This window comes from Bombina bombina, chromosome 1 (genome assembly GCF_027579735.1).
Source record: "Bombina bombina isolate aBomBom1 chromosome 1, aBomBom1.pri, whole genome shotgun sequence".
NCBI classification, from domain to species: Eukaryota; Metazoa; Chordata; class Amphibia; order Anura; family Bombinatoridae; genus Bombina; species Bombina bombina.
In genome coordinates this window covers 347,305,152-347,317,566 of record NC_069499.1, presented here as the reverse complement: position 1 = coordinate 347,317,566, position 12,415 = coordinate 347,305,152, and the positions used below count along the sequence as shown (strand labels likewise).

General features: G+C 40.7%; 1 protein-coding gene across 1 annotated transcript in view; it reads left to right on the top strand.

The window, feature by feature from the left end:
* TTLL4 (tubulin tyrosine ligase like 4) overlaps positions 1-12,415 on the top strand; it is a 388,835-nt gene that overhangs the window by 173,182 nt on the left and 203,238 nt on the right. Inside the window, exons 8-11 of the mRNA XM_053712432.1 lie at positions 8,568-8,762; positions 8,916-8,998; positions 9,334-9,462; positions 9,543-9,665. Of these exons, the coding sequence (XP_053568407.1) occupies positions 8,568-8,762; positions 8,916-8,998; positions 9,334-9,462; positions 9,543-9,665 (530 nt within the window). The remainder of the gene's footprint in view (positions 1-8,567; positions 8,763-8,915; positions 8,999-9,333; positions 9,463-9,542; positions 9,666-12,415) is intronic.

Sequence of the window (12,415 nt, the reverse complement as noted above, 5' to 3'; positions counted from 1 at the left end):
TATCAGCTAGTTCTTTAAAGGGACAGATTTCTGCTCTGTCTATCCTTTTGCACAAGCGTCTGGCAGAGGTTCCAGACGTCCAGGCATTTTGTCAGACTTTGGTTAGAATTAAGCGTGTGTTTAAACCTGTTGCTCCTCCATGGAGCTTAAACTTGGTTCTTAAGGTTCTTCAAGGAGTTCCGTTTGAACCCCTTCATTCCATTGATATCAAACTTTTATCTTGGAAAGTTCTGTTTTTGATGGCTATTTCCTCGGCTCGTAGAGTCTCTGAGTTATCAGCTTTACAATGTGATTCTCCTTATCTGATTTTCCATACAGATAAAGTAGTTCTGCGTACAAAACCTGGGTTTTTACATAAGGTAGTTTCCAACAAGAATATCAATCAAGAGATTGTTGTTCCATCATTGTGTCCTAATCCTTCTTCAAAGAAGGAACGTCTTTTACATAATTTGGACGTAGTCCGTGCTTTAAAGTTTTACTTACAAGCGACTAAAGATTTTCGTCAAACATCTTCCCTGTTTGTCGTTTACTCTGGACAGAGGAGAGGTCAAAAGGCTTCGGCAACCTCTTTCTTTTTGGCTTCGGAGCGTAATACGCTTAGCCTATGAGACTGCTGGACAGCAGCCCCCTGAAAAGATTACAGCTCATTCTACTAGAGCTGTGGCTTCCACCTGGTCCTTTAAAAATGAGGCTTCTGTTGAACAGATTTGCAAGGCTGCGACTTGGTCTTCGCTTCATACCTTTTCAAAATTTTACAAATTTGATACTTTTGCTTCTTCGGAGGCTATTTTTGGGAGAAAGGTTCTACAGGCAGTGGTCCCTTCCATTTAAGTACCTGCCTTGTCCCTCCCTTCATCCGTGTACTTTAGCTTTGGTATTGGTATCCCACAAGTAATGGATGATCCTTGGACTGGATACACCTAACAAGAGAAAACATAATTTATGCTTACCTGATAAATGTATTTCTCTTGTGGTGTTTCCAGTCCACGGTCCACCCTGTCCTTTTAAGGCAGATATAAATTTTAATTAAACTACAGTCACCACTGCATCCTATGGTTTCTCCTTTCTCGGCTAGTTTCGGTCGAATGACTGGATATGGCAGTTAGGGGAGGAGCTATGTAGCAGCTCTGCTGTGGGTGATCCTCTTGCAACTTCCTGTTGGGAAGGAGAATATCCCACAAGTAATGGATTATCCGTGGACTGGATACACCACAAGAGAAATAAATTTATCAGGTAAGCATAAATTATGTTTTTATCTCAGGCAGCATTTAGAAGAAGAATCTGCCTGCGTGTTTCTATGATCTTAGCAGAAGTAACTAAGATCCACTGCTGTTCTCACATATGTCTGAAGAGTGAGGTAACTTCAGAGGGGGAATGGCGTGCAGGGTATCCTGCTATTAGGTATGTGCAGTTATAAGTTTTCTAGGGATGGAATTTGCTAGAAAAAAGCTGCTGATACCGGATTAATGTAAGTTAAGCCTAAGACAGTGATTTAATAGCGACTAGTATCAGGCTTACTATCAGATTTATATACTCTTATAAATTTGCAATATAAAACGTTTGCCGGCATGTTTAATCGTTTTTATATATGCTTTGGTGATAAAACTTGATTGGGGCCTAGTTGTTTTCCACATGGCTGGCTTAAATTTTGCTTTGAAACAGTTTCCTGAGGCTTTCCACTGTTGTAATATGAGTGGGAGGGGCCTATTTTAGGGCTTTTTTGCGCAGTTAAAATTACAAAATGAATCATCAAGCTTCCCTCAGCAGTCCCATGAATACTATAGGACATCTCTAAAGGGCTAAAAAGGCTTCCAAAATCGTTTATAGGGAAGGTATGACTACAGCACAGCTGTGGCAGTTTGTTGTGTCTGTTAAAATAACGTCTGTCGTTTTTTTGATCCGTTTTTTGCATTAAGGGGTTAATCATCCATTTGCAAGTGGGTGCAATGCTCTGTTAACCTATTACATATACTGTAAAAATTTCGTTTGATTTACTGCCTTTTTTCACTGTTTTTCAAATTTTGACAATTTGTTTCTCTTAAAGGCACAGTAACATTTTTTTATATTTGCTTGTCAACTTGATTTAAAGTGTTTTCCAAGCTTACTAGTCTCATTACTAGTCTGTACAAACATGTCTGACATAGAGGAAACTCCTTGTTCATTATGTTTCAAAGCCATGGTGGAACCCCATCTTAGAATGTGTACCAAATGTACTGATTTCATGTCTTTAAAAAATTATCACCAGAGGATTCTGTCGAGGGGGAAGTTATGCCGACTAACTCTCCCCACGTGTCAGACTCTTCGACTCCCGCTTCAGGGACTCACGCTCAAATGGCGCCAAGTACATCAAGGGCGCCCATAGCGTTTATTTTACAAGACATGGCGAAAGTTATGAATAATACTCTGGCAGCGGTATTAGTCAGACTGCCTGAAATTAAAGAAAAGCAAGATAACTTTGGGGGTAGATACAGAGCATACAGATGCTTTAAGAACCATGTCTGATACTGCACTATATGCAGAAGCTGAGGGGAGCTTCAGTCTGGGGGTGATATTTTTGACTCAGGGAAGATGATTTAACCTGATTCCGATATTTCTACATTTAAAATTTATGCTTGAGATCCTCCACTTGTTGCTCAGGGAGGTTTTAGCTGCTCTGAATGACTGTGTTACAATCACAGTGCCAGAGAAATTGTGTAGACTGAATAAATACTATGCAGTGCCGGTGTGTACTGATGTTTTTTCCAATACCTAAAGAGGTTTACAGAAATTATTAATAAGGAATGGGATAGACCAGGTGTGCCGTTTTCTTCCCCTCCTATTTTTAGAATTATGTTTCTAACAGATACCACCACACGGGACTTATGGCAGACAGTTCCTAAGGTGGAGAGAAGAGTTTCTACTCTAGCTAAGCGTACCACTATCCCTGTCGAGGACAGTTGTGCTTTTTTAGATCCAATGGATAAAAAGTTAGAGGGTTACCTTAGGAAAATGTTTATTCAACAAGGTTTTATCCTGCAGCCCCTTGCATGCATTGCTCCTGTCACTGCTGCTGCGGCGTTCTGGTTTGAGTCTCTGGGTGAGGCTTTACAGGTAGCGACTCCATTGGATGAATATACTTGACTAGCTTAGAGCACTTAAGCTAGCCAATTCCTTTGTTTCTGATGCCTTTGTTCATTTGACTAAACTAACGGCTAAGAATTCTGTTTTTACTATACTGGCGCGCAGAGCGCTATGGCTTATATCATGGTCAGCTGTCGTGACTTTAATAAATAAGCTACTTAACTTCCCTTCAAGGGGCAGACCCTATTCGGGCCTGGTTTGAAGGAGATTATTGCTAATATCACTGGAGGAAAAGGTCATGCCCTTCCTCAGGACAGGTCCAAATCAAAGGCCAAAAAAGTCTAATTTTCGTGCCTTTCGAAACTTCAAGGCAGGTGTGGCATCAACTTCCTCTAAGGCAAATCAAGAGGGAACTTTTTGCTCAGTCCATGACGGTCTGGAGACAACCGGACCTGGAACAAAGATAAGCAGGCCAAGGAGCCTGCTGCTGCCTTTAAGACAGCATGAAGGAACGGTCCCCTATCCGGTAACGGATCCTGTAGGGGGCAGACTTTCATTCTTCGCCCAGGCGTGGGCAAGAGATGCCCAGGTCCCTGGGCATTGGAAATTATATCCCAGAGATATCTTCTGGATTTCAAAGCTTCCCCTCCAAAGAAGGGGAGATTTCACCTTTCACAATTATCTGCAAATCAGATAAAGAAAGAGGCATTCTTACATTGTGTACGAGACCCATCCAGTTCCAAGAGAGGAACAGGGACAGAGTTTTTCTCAAATCTGTTTGTGGTTCCCAAGGAGAGGGAACCTTCAGACCTATTTTGGATCTAAAGATCTTAAACAAATTCCTCAGAATTCCATAATTTAAGATGGAAACTATTCGTACCATCTTAACTATGATCCAGGAGAGCCAATAGAGGACTACAATGGATTTGAAGGATGCTTATCCTCACATAACGATGCATAAGGATCACCATCGTTTTTCAGGTTTGCCTTTCTAGACAGGCATTACCAGTTTGTAGCTCTTTCCTTTGGGTTAACTACAGCCCCAAGAATCTTTATGGAGGTTCTGGGGTCGCTTTGGCGGTCCTTAGGCCACGGGGCATAGAAGTGGCCCCTTATTTAGGCGTCGAACATCCAAATTGCCAAGTCTCATACGGACATAGTACTGGCATTTCTGAGATCACATGGGTGGAAAGTGAACAAGGAAAGAGTTCTCTATCCCCAATCTCAAGGGTTTCCTTCCTAGGGACTCTGATAGATTCTGTAGAAATGAAATTTTACCTGACTGAGTCCAGGTTGTCAGTTTCTAAATTACTGCTGTGTTCTTTATTCCATCCGCGCCCTTCGGTGGCTCGGTACATGAATGTAATCGGCTTAATGGTAGCGGCAAGGGGCATAGTACCGTTTGCACGCCTACATTTCAGACCGCTGCAACTATGCATGCTCAGTCAATGGAACGGGGATTACACAGATTTGTCCCCCTCTTAAATCTAGACCAAGAGGCCAGAGATTCTCTTCTCTGGTGGCTATCTCGGGTCCATCTGTCCAAGGGTATGACCTTCCGCAGGTCAGATGGGACAGTTGTTACAACAGATGCCAGCCTTTTAGGTTGGGATACAGTCTGGAACTCCCTGAAGACTCAGGGATATTGGTCTCAGGAGGAGACCCTCCTAATAAATATTCTGGAACTGGGAGCGATATTCCGCTCTTATGCTCTTCAGGCTTGGCCTCAGTTAAGCAACTCTGAGGTACATCAGATTTCAGTCGGATAATATCACGACTGTGGCTTACATCAACCATCAAGGGGGAACAGAAGTTCCCTAGCGATGTTAGAAGTCTTAAAAATAATTCACTGGACAGAGACTCTCTCTTGTATATCAGCTCTCCATATCCCAGGTGTTGAGAACTGGGAGGCGGATTTTCTAAGTCGTCAGACTTTTCATCCGGGGAAGTGGGAATTCCCTCCGGAGGTCCTTGCATAAGATCAAGCAGGAGAGTGCTTTGGTGTTTTTGTCAGCGCCTGCGTGGCCACGCAGGACCTGATATGCAGATCTGGTGGACATGTCATCCTTTCCATCATGGTCTCTGCTTCTGAGACAGGACCCTCTACCTCAGGGTCCTTTCAACCGTCTAAATTAAACTTCTCTGAGATGGACTGCCTGGAGACTGAACGCTTGATATTATCTAAGCATGGCTTCTCCGAGTCAGTCATTGATACCTTAATACAGGCATGAAAGCCTGTCACTAGGAAAATTTAACATAGATATGGCATAAATATCTTATTGGTATGAATCCAAGGGTTACTCATGGAGTAAAGTCAGGATTCCCAGGATACTATCTTTTCTCGAAGATGATTTTGAGAAAAGGGTTGTCAGCTAATTCCTTAAACGGACAGATTTCTACTCTGTCCTTTTGCACAAGCGTCTGGCAGATTCTCCAGACGTTCAGGCATTTTGTCAGGCTTTGGTTAGAACCAAGCCTGTGTTTAAACCTGTTGCTCCGCCATGGAGCTTAAACCTGATTATTAAGGTTCTTCAAGGAGTTCCGTTTGAACCTCTTCACTCCATAGATATCAAACTTTTTATCTTGGAAAGTTCTTTTTTGGTAGCTATTTCCTTGGCTCGTAGAGCCTCCGAGTTATCTGCTTTACAATGTGATTCTCCTTATCTGGTCCTCCGTACGGATAAGGTAGTCCTGCGTATCAAACCTGGGTTTTTTACCTAAGGTGGTATCTAACAAGAATATCACTCAAGAGAGTGTTGTTCCATTCTTGTATCCTAATCCTTCTTCAAAGAAGGAACGTCTATTACACAATTTGGACGTGGTTCGTGCTTTAAAGTTTCACTTACAAGCTACTTCAGATTTTCATCAAACATTTACTTTGTTTGTTGTCTACTCTGGACAGAGGAGAGGTCAAAAGGCTTCAGCAACCTCTTTCTTTTTGGTTAAAAAGCATAATTCGTTTAGATTATGAGACTGCTGGACAGCAGCCTCCTGAAAGGATTACAGCTCATTCTACTAGAGCTGTGGCTTTCACTTGGGCCTTTTTAAAATGAGGTTTCTGTTGAACAGATTTACAAGACGGCGTCTTGGTCTGCGCTTCATACTTTGCTTCTACGGAGGCTATTTTTGGGAGAGAGGTTTTTTTTTCAGGCAGTGGTACCTTCCGTTTTAAGTACCTGCCTTGTCCCTCCCTTCATCCGTGTACTTTAGCCTTGGTATTGGTATCCCATAAGTAATGGATGATCCGTGGACTGGATACACCTAACAAGAGAAAACATAATTTATGCTTACCTGATAAATTTATTTCTCTTGTGGTGTATCCAGTCCACGGCCCGCCCTGTCCTTTTAAGGCAGGTCTAAATTTTAAACTGTTTTAGAAATTATTGTAGTGAGATACTATAGTAATATAATACATATTAGATCCCCAACACAATTATACCTAATAAACAGGAGGAAAAAAGTTTTTCCTTTTTACTAATTAATAGGGTGGGGGGTGCTCAATATCCTGGATAAACATAGAAAAATGTGTAGAGAAAAATGGATATGACAGAGCACTCAAATAGTACTAATAGTAAATAGTTCTATATGATGAGTTTGCAGGATTGGGTATGATATATAAAACGTAACTTTTAATATTTGTTGAAATTAAAATATATTGTGACAAACATTCACACAATCAGGTGTATATAAAAACATTTAAAATAAATGATAAATGCTGAGATACCGGATAGTAACCATCTACAGTGTGTTAAGTGGGTAGGTCTGGCAAGGAAGCACCATAAAATGCTCACGGATTGCACGGTTGCTAGTCTAAAAAAGAGGATTGACCTCACACATAGTTAACTGACTGGTGCAATACTTGAGCGGTGCTATCACTTGTCAGAATCCCACACAATTGAATTAGCTCAAATTAAATTACACACAATCTCCTATAATTATACTGGGCTGTAGTGAGCCTAATCACAACTCAACAGCCAGAGACAGATACCAACGAAATGACTTGTATGTTAATATCTATTGTCACTATTGCGGTTTTAACACACTAACAAATAAAAACTCAGCATTTGTCAGAGCGCCTGACAATGTGAATTGCAGGCTTCAAAGGATTTTAGACAATACTTTAATTTATTCATTCATTTCTCGGGTCCACGTAAAGGCCAGAAAGCCACAGCTGTTGCTTTAGCTTCTTGGCTAAGACTCTTCATTTACAAGGCTTACTTGGAGGTGGGAGAGTCTTGCCCTAAATGCTTTACAGCCCATTTTTCCAGATCAGTTTCCACTTCCTGAGCATTTAAAAATGACTTCTGTTGAAAAAATTCAACCACTTTGATCATTTTGCTTCTTCTGAAGCAACGTTTGGAAGGAAAGTCCCCCAGGCAGCAATGTCTGGGAATTAGGTACCTGCCTTTCAAAACAAGTTTTGTCCTGCCCAGATTACTCGTGGACTCCACTGCTTTGTTAATAGTTCCCAGGAGTAATAGATCGTAGACCCTAAACACCTTTTTGAAAGAAAAAAAAAAGTATGATTACCTGATTATTCTGAGGACCGTATTGTTTCTTTTTTTTTTTTCTTTTTTCTTTTCTCCTTTTTTCTTTCTTCTCCTTTCTTTCTTTTTTCTTCTTTTTCCTCTCCTTTTTCTAGCCCCAGTAGACCTTCTGTTGTAAGAGGCATCTTGAGTCTAGTAGCTGGTTATTCTCTAATACTTCTGTTTTTCTTTTCTATGCATGTGCAATATTTCACTATTAATATAATTTTCTTTAAATATAAAAAAAAAATGGGATTTAAAGGGCCATAATACCCAAATGTTTAAACACTTGGACGTGGTGCAGTATAGCTGTAAAAAGCTGGCTAGAAAATATTGCCTTAACATCTCTATGTAAAAAATAAAGATATTTTACCTCAAAAGTTTCTCAGTAGCCACATCCCATTGTAAAGGACTTCTAAGCAACAAATAAGTATGTCTGTCCCGGGACAGCGGAAGGAGTGAGCTTTCGTGCACACTCCTCTTATTTCCCTATTCAGTGTAAAGAAGTTTACAATGGAATCTCATGAGAGTTAAGTGAAATCCCATGAGATCACAGTAAAAGAGTTCATGACCTCAGCACTGTTGATGCTGATTGGCTGCTGTTCATTTCTTCATTTTTTATTTTTTTTTACCTGCAGCTGAGCAGCAGTTGAGTATAACTTTTTACACAGAACTTATTTTGCTAGCTGAGGAAATTGTGAGGTAAAATATCTTCCTTTTTTACATAGAGATCCTCAAGTGATATTTTCCTGTCAGCTTTTTACAGTTATACTGCACCAGTTTCAGGTGATTTAGCATATGAGTATTATGTCCCTTTAACTTGTAAAAATATATGCTTCTCAACATTCATTTGTTTAAAAGGACATGAAAAACAAGATCAAAATGATAGAGCGTAGTTTAGACTTAATTTTTGTTTTGTGTATACGTTTAATTGACACACATTCTAAAATTTTATTTTTTTAATTATTATTTTATAAACAGCTGAACCATTTCCCAGGATCCTTTCAGATTGGCAGAAAAGACCGTCTGTGGCGGAACCTTTCCAAAATGCAAGCACGTTTTGGGAAAAAGGAGTTTAACTTCTTTCCACAATCATTTGTTCTTCCTCAGGATATCAAGCTTTTGAGAAAAGCCTGGGAGGAAGGAGGAACCCGACAGAAATGGATTGTGAAACCGGTATGGGCTAATTTATTACTATTAGAAGCTTTTATTTCTTTTTTTTTTTAAACAAGATGCTGAATGTGTTATACAAATTACTGGTGGTAAATGTATAAAAGAAAACAAACTCTTTTGCATAAGTTAAAATTTGTCAAAATAAATCTCTTGCAGCCAGCTTCAGCTAGAGGAATGGGCATTCAAGTTATACACAAATGGAGCCAACTACCCAAAAAAAGACCACTGCTGGTGCAAAGGTAAGCTAAATCCTGACAAGTTAAATCATTAAAAAAGTCAGATAAGAATTTTCTCTGTAGCATGAAAGGACATAGCTTGACTCTATGTATTCAAGGCAAATTAAGTTATTTTAAAAAATGTGCACAGTTGTGTTTTTGAGGCCACATGGAATGTAATGATTGTGTAACCAGTTATTTTCTTTGCCACCTTTTCTACCAATGTTCCCAAATTTGAGATATACATAACTGGAAATATGATCTTCCTTATTTTGTCTCTGTAAATGGAGTCTATCTCACACCTTTATATATCTAGAGTCATGATCCTTAATTTTTGTTTTTGTCATTTTTTGCTCCAGGTACCTGCACAAACCCTACCTCATAAGTGGGAGCAAGTTTGACTTGCGGATCTATGTTTACGTAACGTCTTATGATCCTCTAAGAGTATACCTGTTTAGAGATGGCTTGGTGCGATTCGCTAGCTGCAAGTATGTTGCAGTTATGAATTTTCTGTGTATTGGGTAACCTTGTCTATTTCCTTCTGACGTAAACTGAGCTGTATTTTCAGATATTCCTCTTCCATGAAGAGCCTTAGCAACAAGTTTATGCATCTGACCAACTACAGTGTGAACAAAAAGAACGTTGACTACAAGGCCAACTCTGACCAAACAGCTTGCCAGGGGCATAAATGGTAAGAATATGGTAGAAGAAATGAGAAATACTCTGTTTAGAGACAGTTATTAACTGTTTTACAGTATCACTAAAACTTGATCAGTAGGACATGGTGTTGCATGTGTTTTTTTTTTTTTGTTTTGTTTTTTTTCTTCTCCTCCATATGAGGAGTCCACAGGGAAACCTTGGCATGTGGGATATATTTCCCAGCACTAGGAGGAGGCAAAGATTCCAGACTAGCTTTTAATCCCTCCCTTCTCCTAGCTTTACCCAGTTTGTTCTTTGCCTCCCAGGAGAGAAGTATAAGAGAGAGGTGTTCCAGCTATTCACTTGAGGATTTTTTTATGGGAGCTCAGACCTATGAGACCCATTACCCCTTGGACGTATAAATTAAGAAGAAATCTCAAGCAATGGACAAAGAATGATGCAGGATTACAGGAATACTGTGTTATGTGTATAGTTTTTTCTTATGGGATTTCAGCCATAACTACCCTCAGGTGTTACAGAGACATTTTCCTTAGCCGCCTCCAGTGGGATTAAAGGTGTTCTTCTCATATCCTCTGCTGTTATCTGTACAGCACTGGATGGGTTCTCTACTGCGGCCTGCAATCAGCAAGTACTGATCACTCACGCAATCTACAGGCTATTAAAAGATACAAAGACGGCTGCCTTAATTTAATGTGTAGATGGTCTGGAGGACATGGGAGTAGTAGTTCCTGTACCTGTCTCGCAACATCGACAAGATTTTTACTCCTAACGTGTAAGGGATTTACAACCCATCTTAGACTTGAAATCTTTAAGCAAGTTTTTTTTTTTTTTAAGGATTCATACTTTCATATTGGATACAATTTGCAAATTTTTACCCTTAATCCAACAGGGTCAGCTCATGTCCATCATAGATCTCAAGGACACATAGACATCTCCTATTCACATGGGTCATCATCAGTTCCTAAAATTTGCTTTCCACAACAAACATTAGTTTGTTGCCCTTTCCTTTGGTCACAGCTCCACACATTTTTACAAAGGTGTTGGGAGAATTGTTGGCAGTTATCAGAGCTTAGGGCATATCAATTGCTCCTTATCTGGATGAAATCTTATTTCAGGCTCTTTTATTGCCTCTAGCAAGGTTTCATACTCTAAATCTCTTGTCTTTTTCCTCCAGGATCACAGTTGGAAGGCCAATGTTCCCAAGAGCTCTTGGTTAACAGCTACAAGGGTATTCTTTCTGGTCACCATAGATTCTCAGTATCGATGCAACTTTTCTTGTCAGAATCTCGCAGAACAAAACTTGAGGGCATTTCATCTTCTTCAAAGTTTCCCTTCTCCAACTGTACGCCAATGGATGGAGGTAGTGGGCCTTATGGTAGAGGCCTCAGTTGCAGTTATGTTTGCTCATCTTCAATTATGGCCTCTCCAACTGTCTATTTTCAATGGTCAAAGAACTATCTGACTAAGGAAGCTAGAACAATCTGCTGTTCCAACTGTAGACAGTATCCTCCTTTGTCACTTTTTGGGTATCTTTTCTGGGCAATTAGGACCACAGACGCCAGGCTGTTGAGTTGGGGAGCGGTCTGGGAGTCTTGAAGAGTCTGGGGAGCAGTTTGGGGTTCCTTAAGAGCACAGGGACTGTGGACTCAGGAGTCTTCTTTTCCCATAAACATCTTATAGTTGAGAGATATCTTCAATGCCTTGACAACTTGGCCTCAACTAGCCTTGGTCCAGTTTATCAGATTCCAGTCGGACCACATCACCTTCGTGGCTTACATCAACCACCAGGGAGGAACTCTGAGTTCGTTAGCAATGAAGGAGGTGACTTGCATTCTTCAGGGGGCTGAGTCTCACGATTGCCATCTCTCTGCCTTCCATATCCAAGGGGTGGACGACTGGGACGTGGATTTTCCGAGCAGACAGACCTTTCATCCCGGAGAGTGGGGTCTCCACCCAGGGTTTTCCCAATGATAACCCTCAGGTGGGGGTTCCGGAGTGTTGGATCTGATGGTGTCTCGTCAAAATGCCAATCTTCAAAAGTACAGTTGAAGGTCAAGAGATCTTCAAGCTCTTCTGATAGACGCTCTGGCAGTTCCTTGGAACTTCAATCTAGCATACCCGTTTCCTCCGTTTGCTCTCCTTCCATGAGTAATTGCTCGTATCAAGCAGGAGAGAGTGTCTGTGATTCTAATAGCTCCTGCATGGCCTCACAGGATTTGGTTTGCGGATCTGGTGAAGATGTCATCTCTTCCACCTTGGAGGTTACCTCTGAGGAAGGACCTTCTTCAGGGTCCTTTCCTTCATCCAAATCTAGATTCTCTGAAGCTGTGTGGATATTAAACGTCTAATTTTCGCTAGACGTAGCTTCTCTGATAAGGTCATTGATACCATGCTTCAGGCTCATAAGCCTGTTACCTGCAAAATTTACCATAAGGTATGGCGTAAAACCTTTTTATTGGTGTTATTCAAAGGTTTCTCTTGGAGCAGAGTAAGAGTTCCTAGAATATTGGCGTTTCTTCAGGAAGGCCCGGAGAAGGGTTTGTCAGTCAGTACTCTGAAGGGTCAGATTTCTTCACTGACTATTCTTTTGCACAAACGTCTGGCAGATCTGCCAGATGTCCAATCTTTTGTTCAAGCTCTGGTCTGGTTGGAATCAGGCCTGTGTTTAAACCTGTTGCTCCTCCTTGGAGCCTTAATCTTGTTCTTAAAGTTTTGCAGCGTTTGAGCCGATACATTATGTTGATATTAAATTGTTATCTTGGAAGGTTTTGTTTCTTCTTG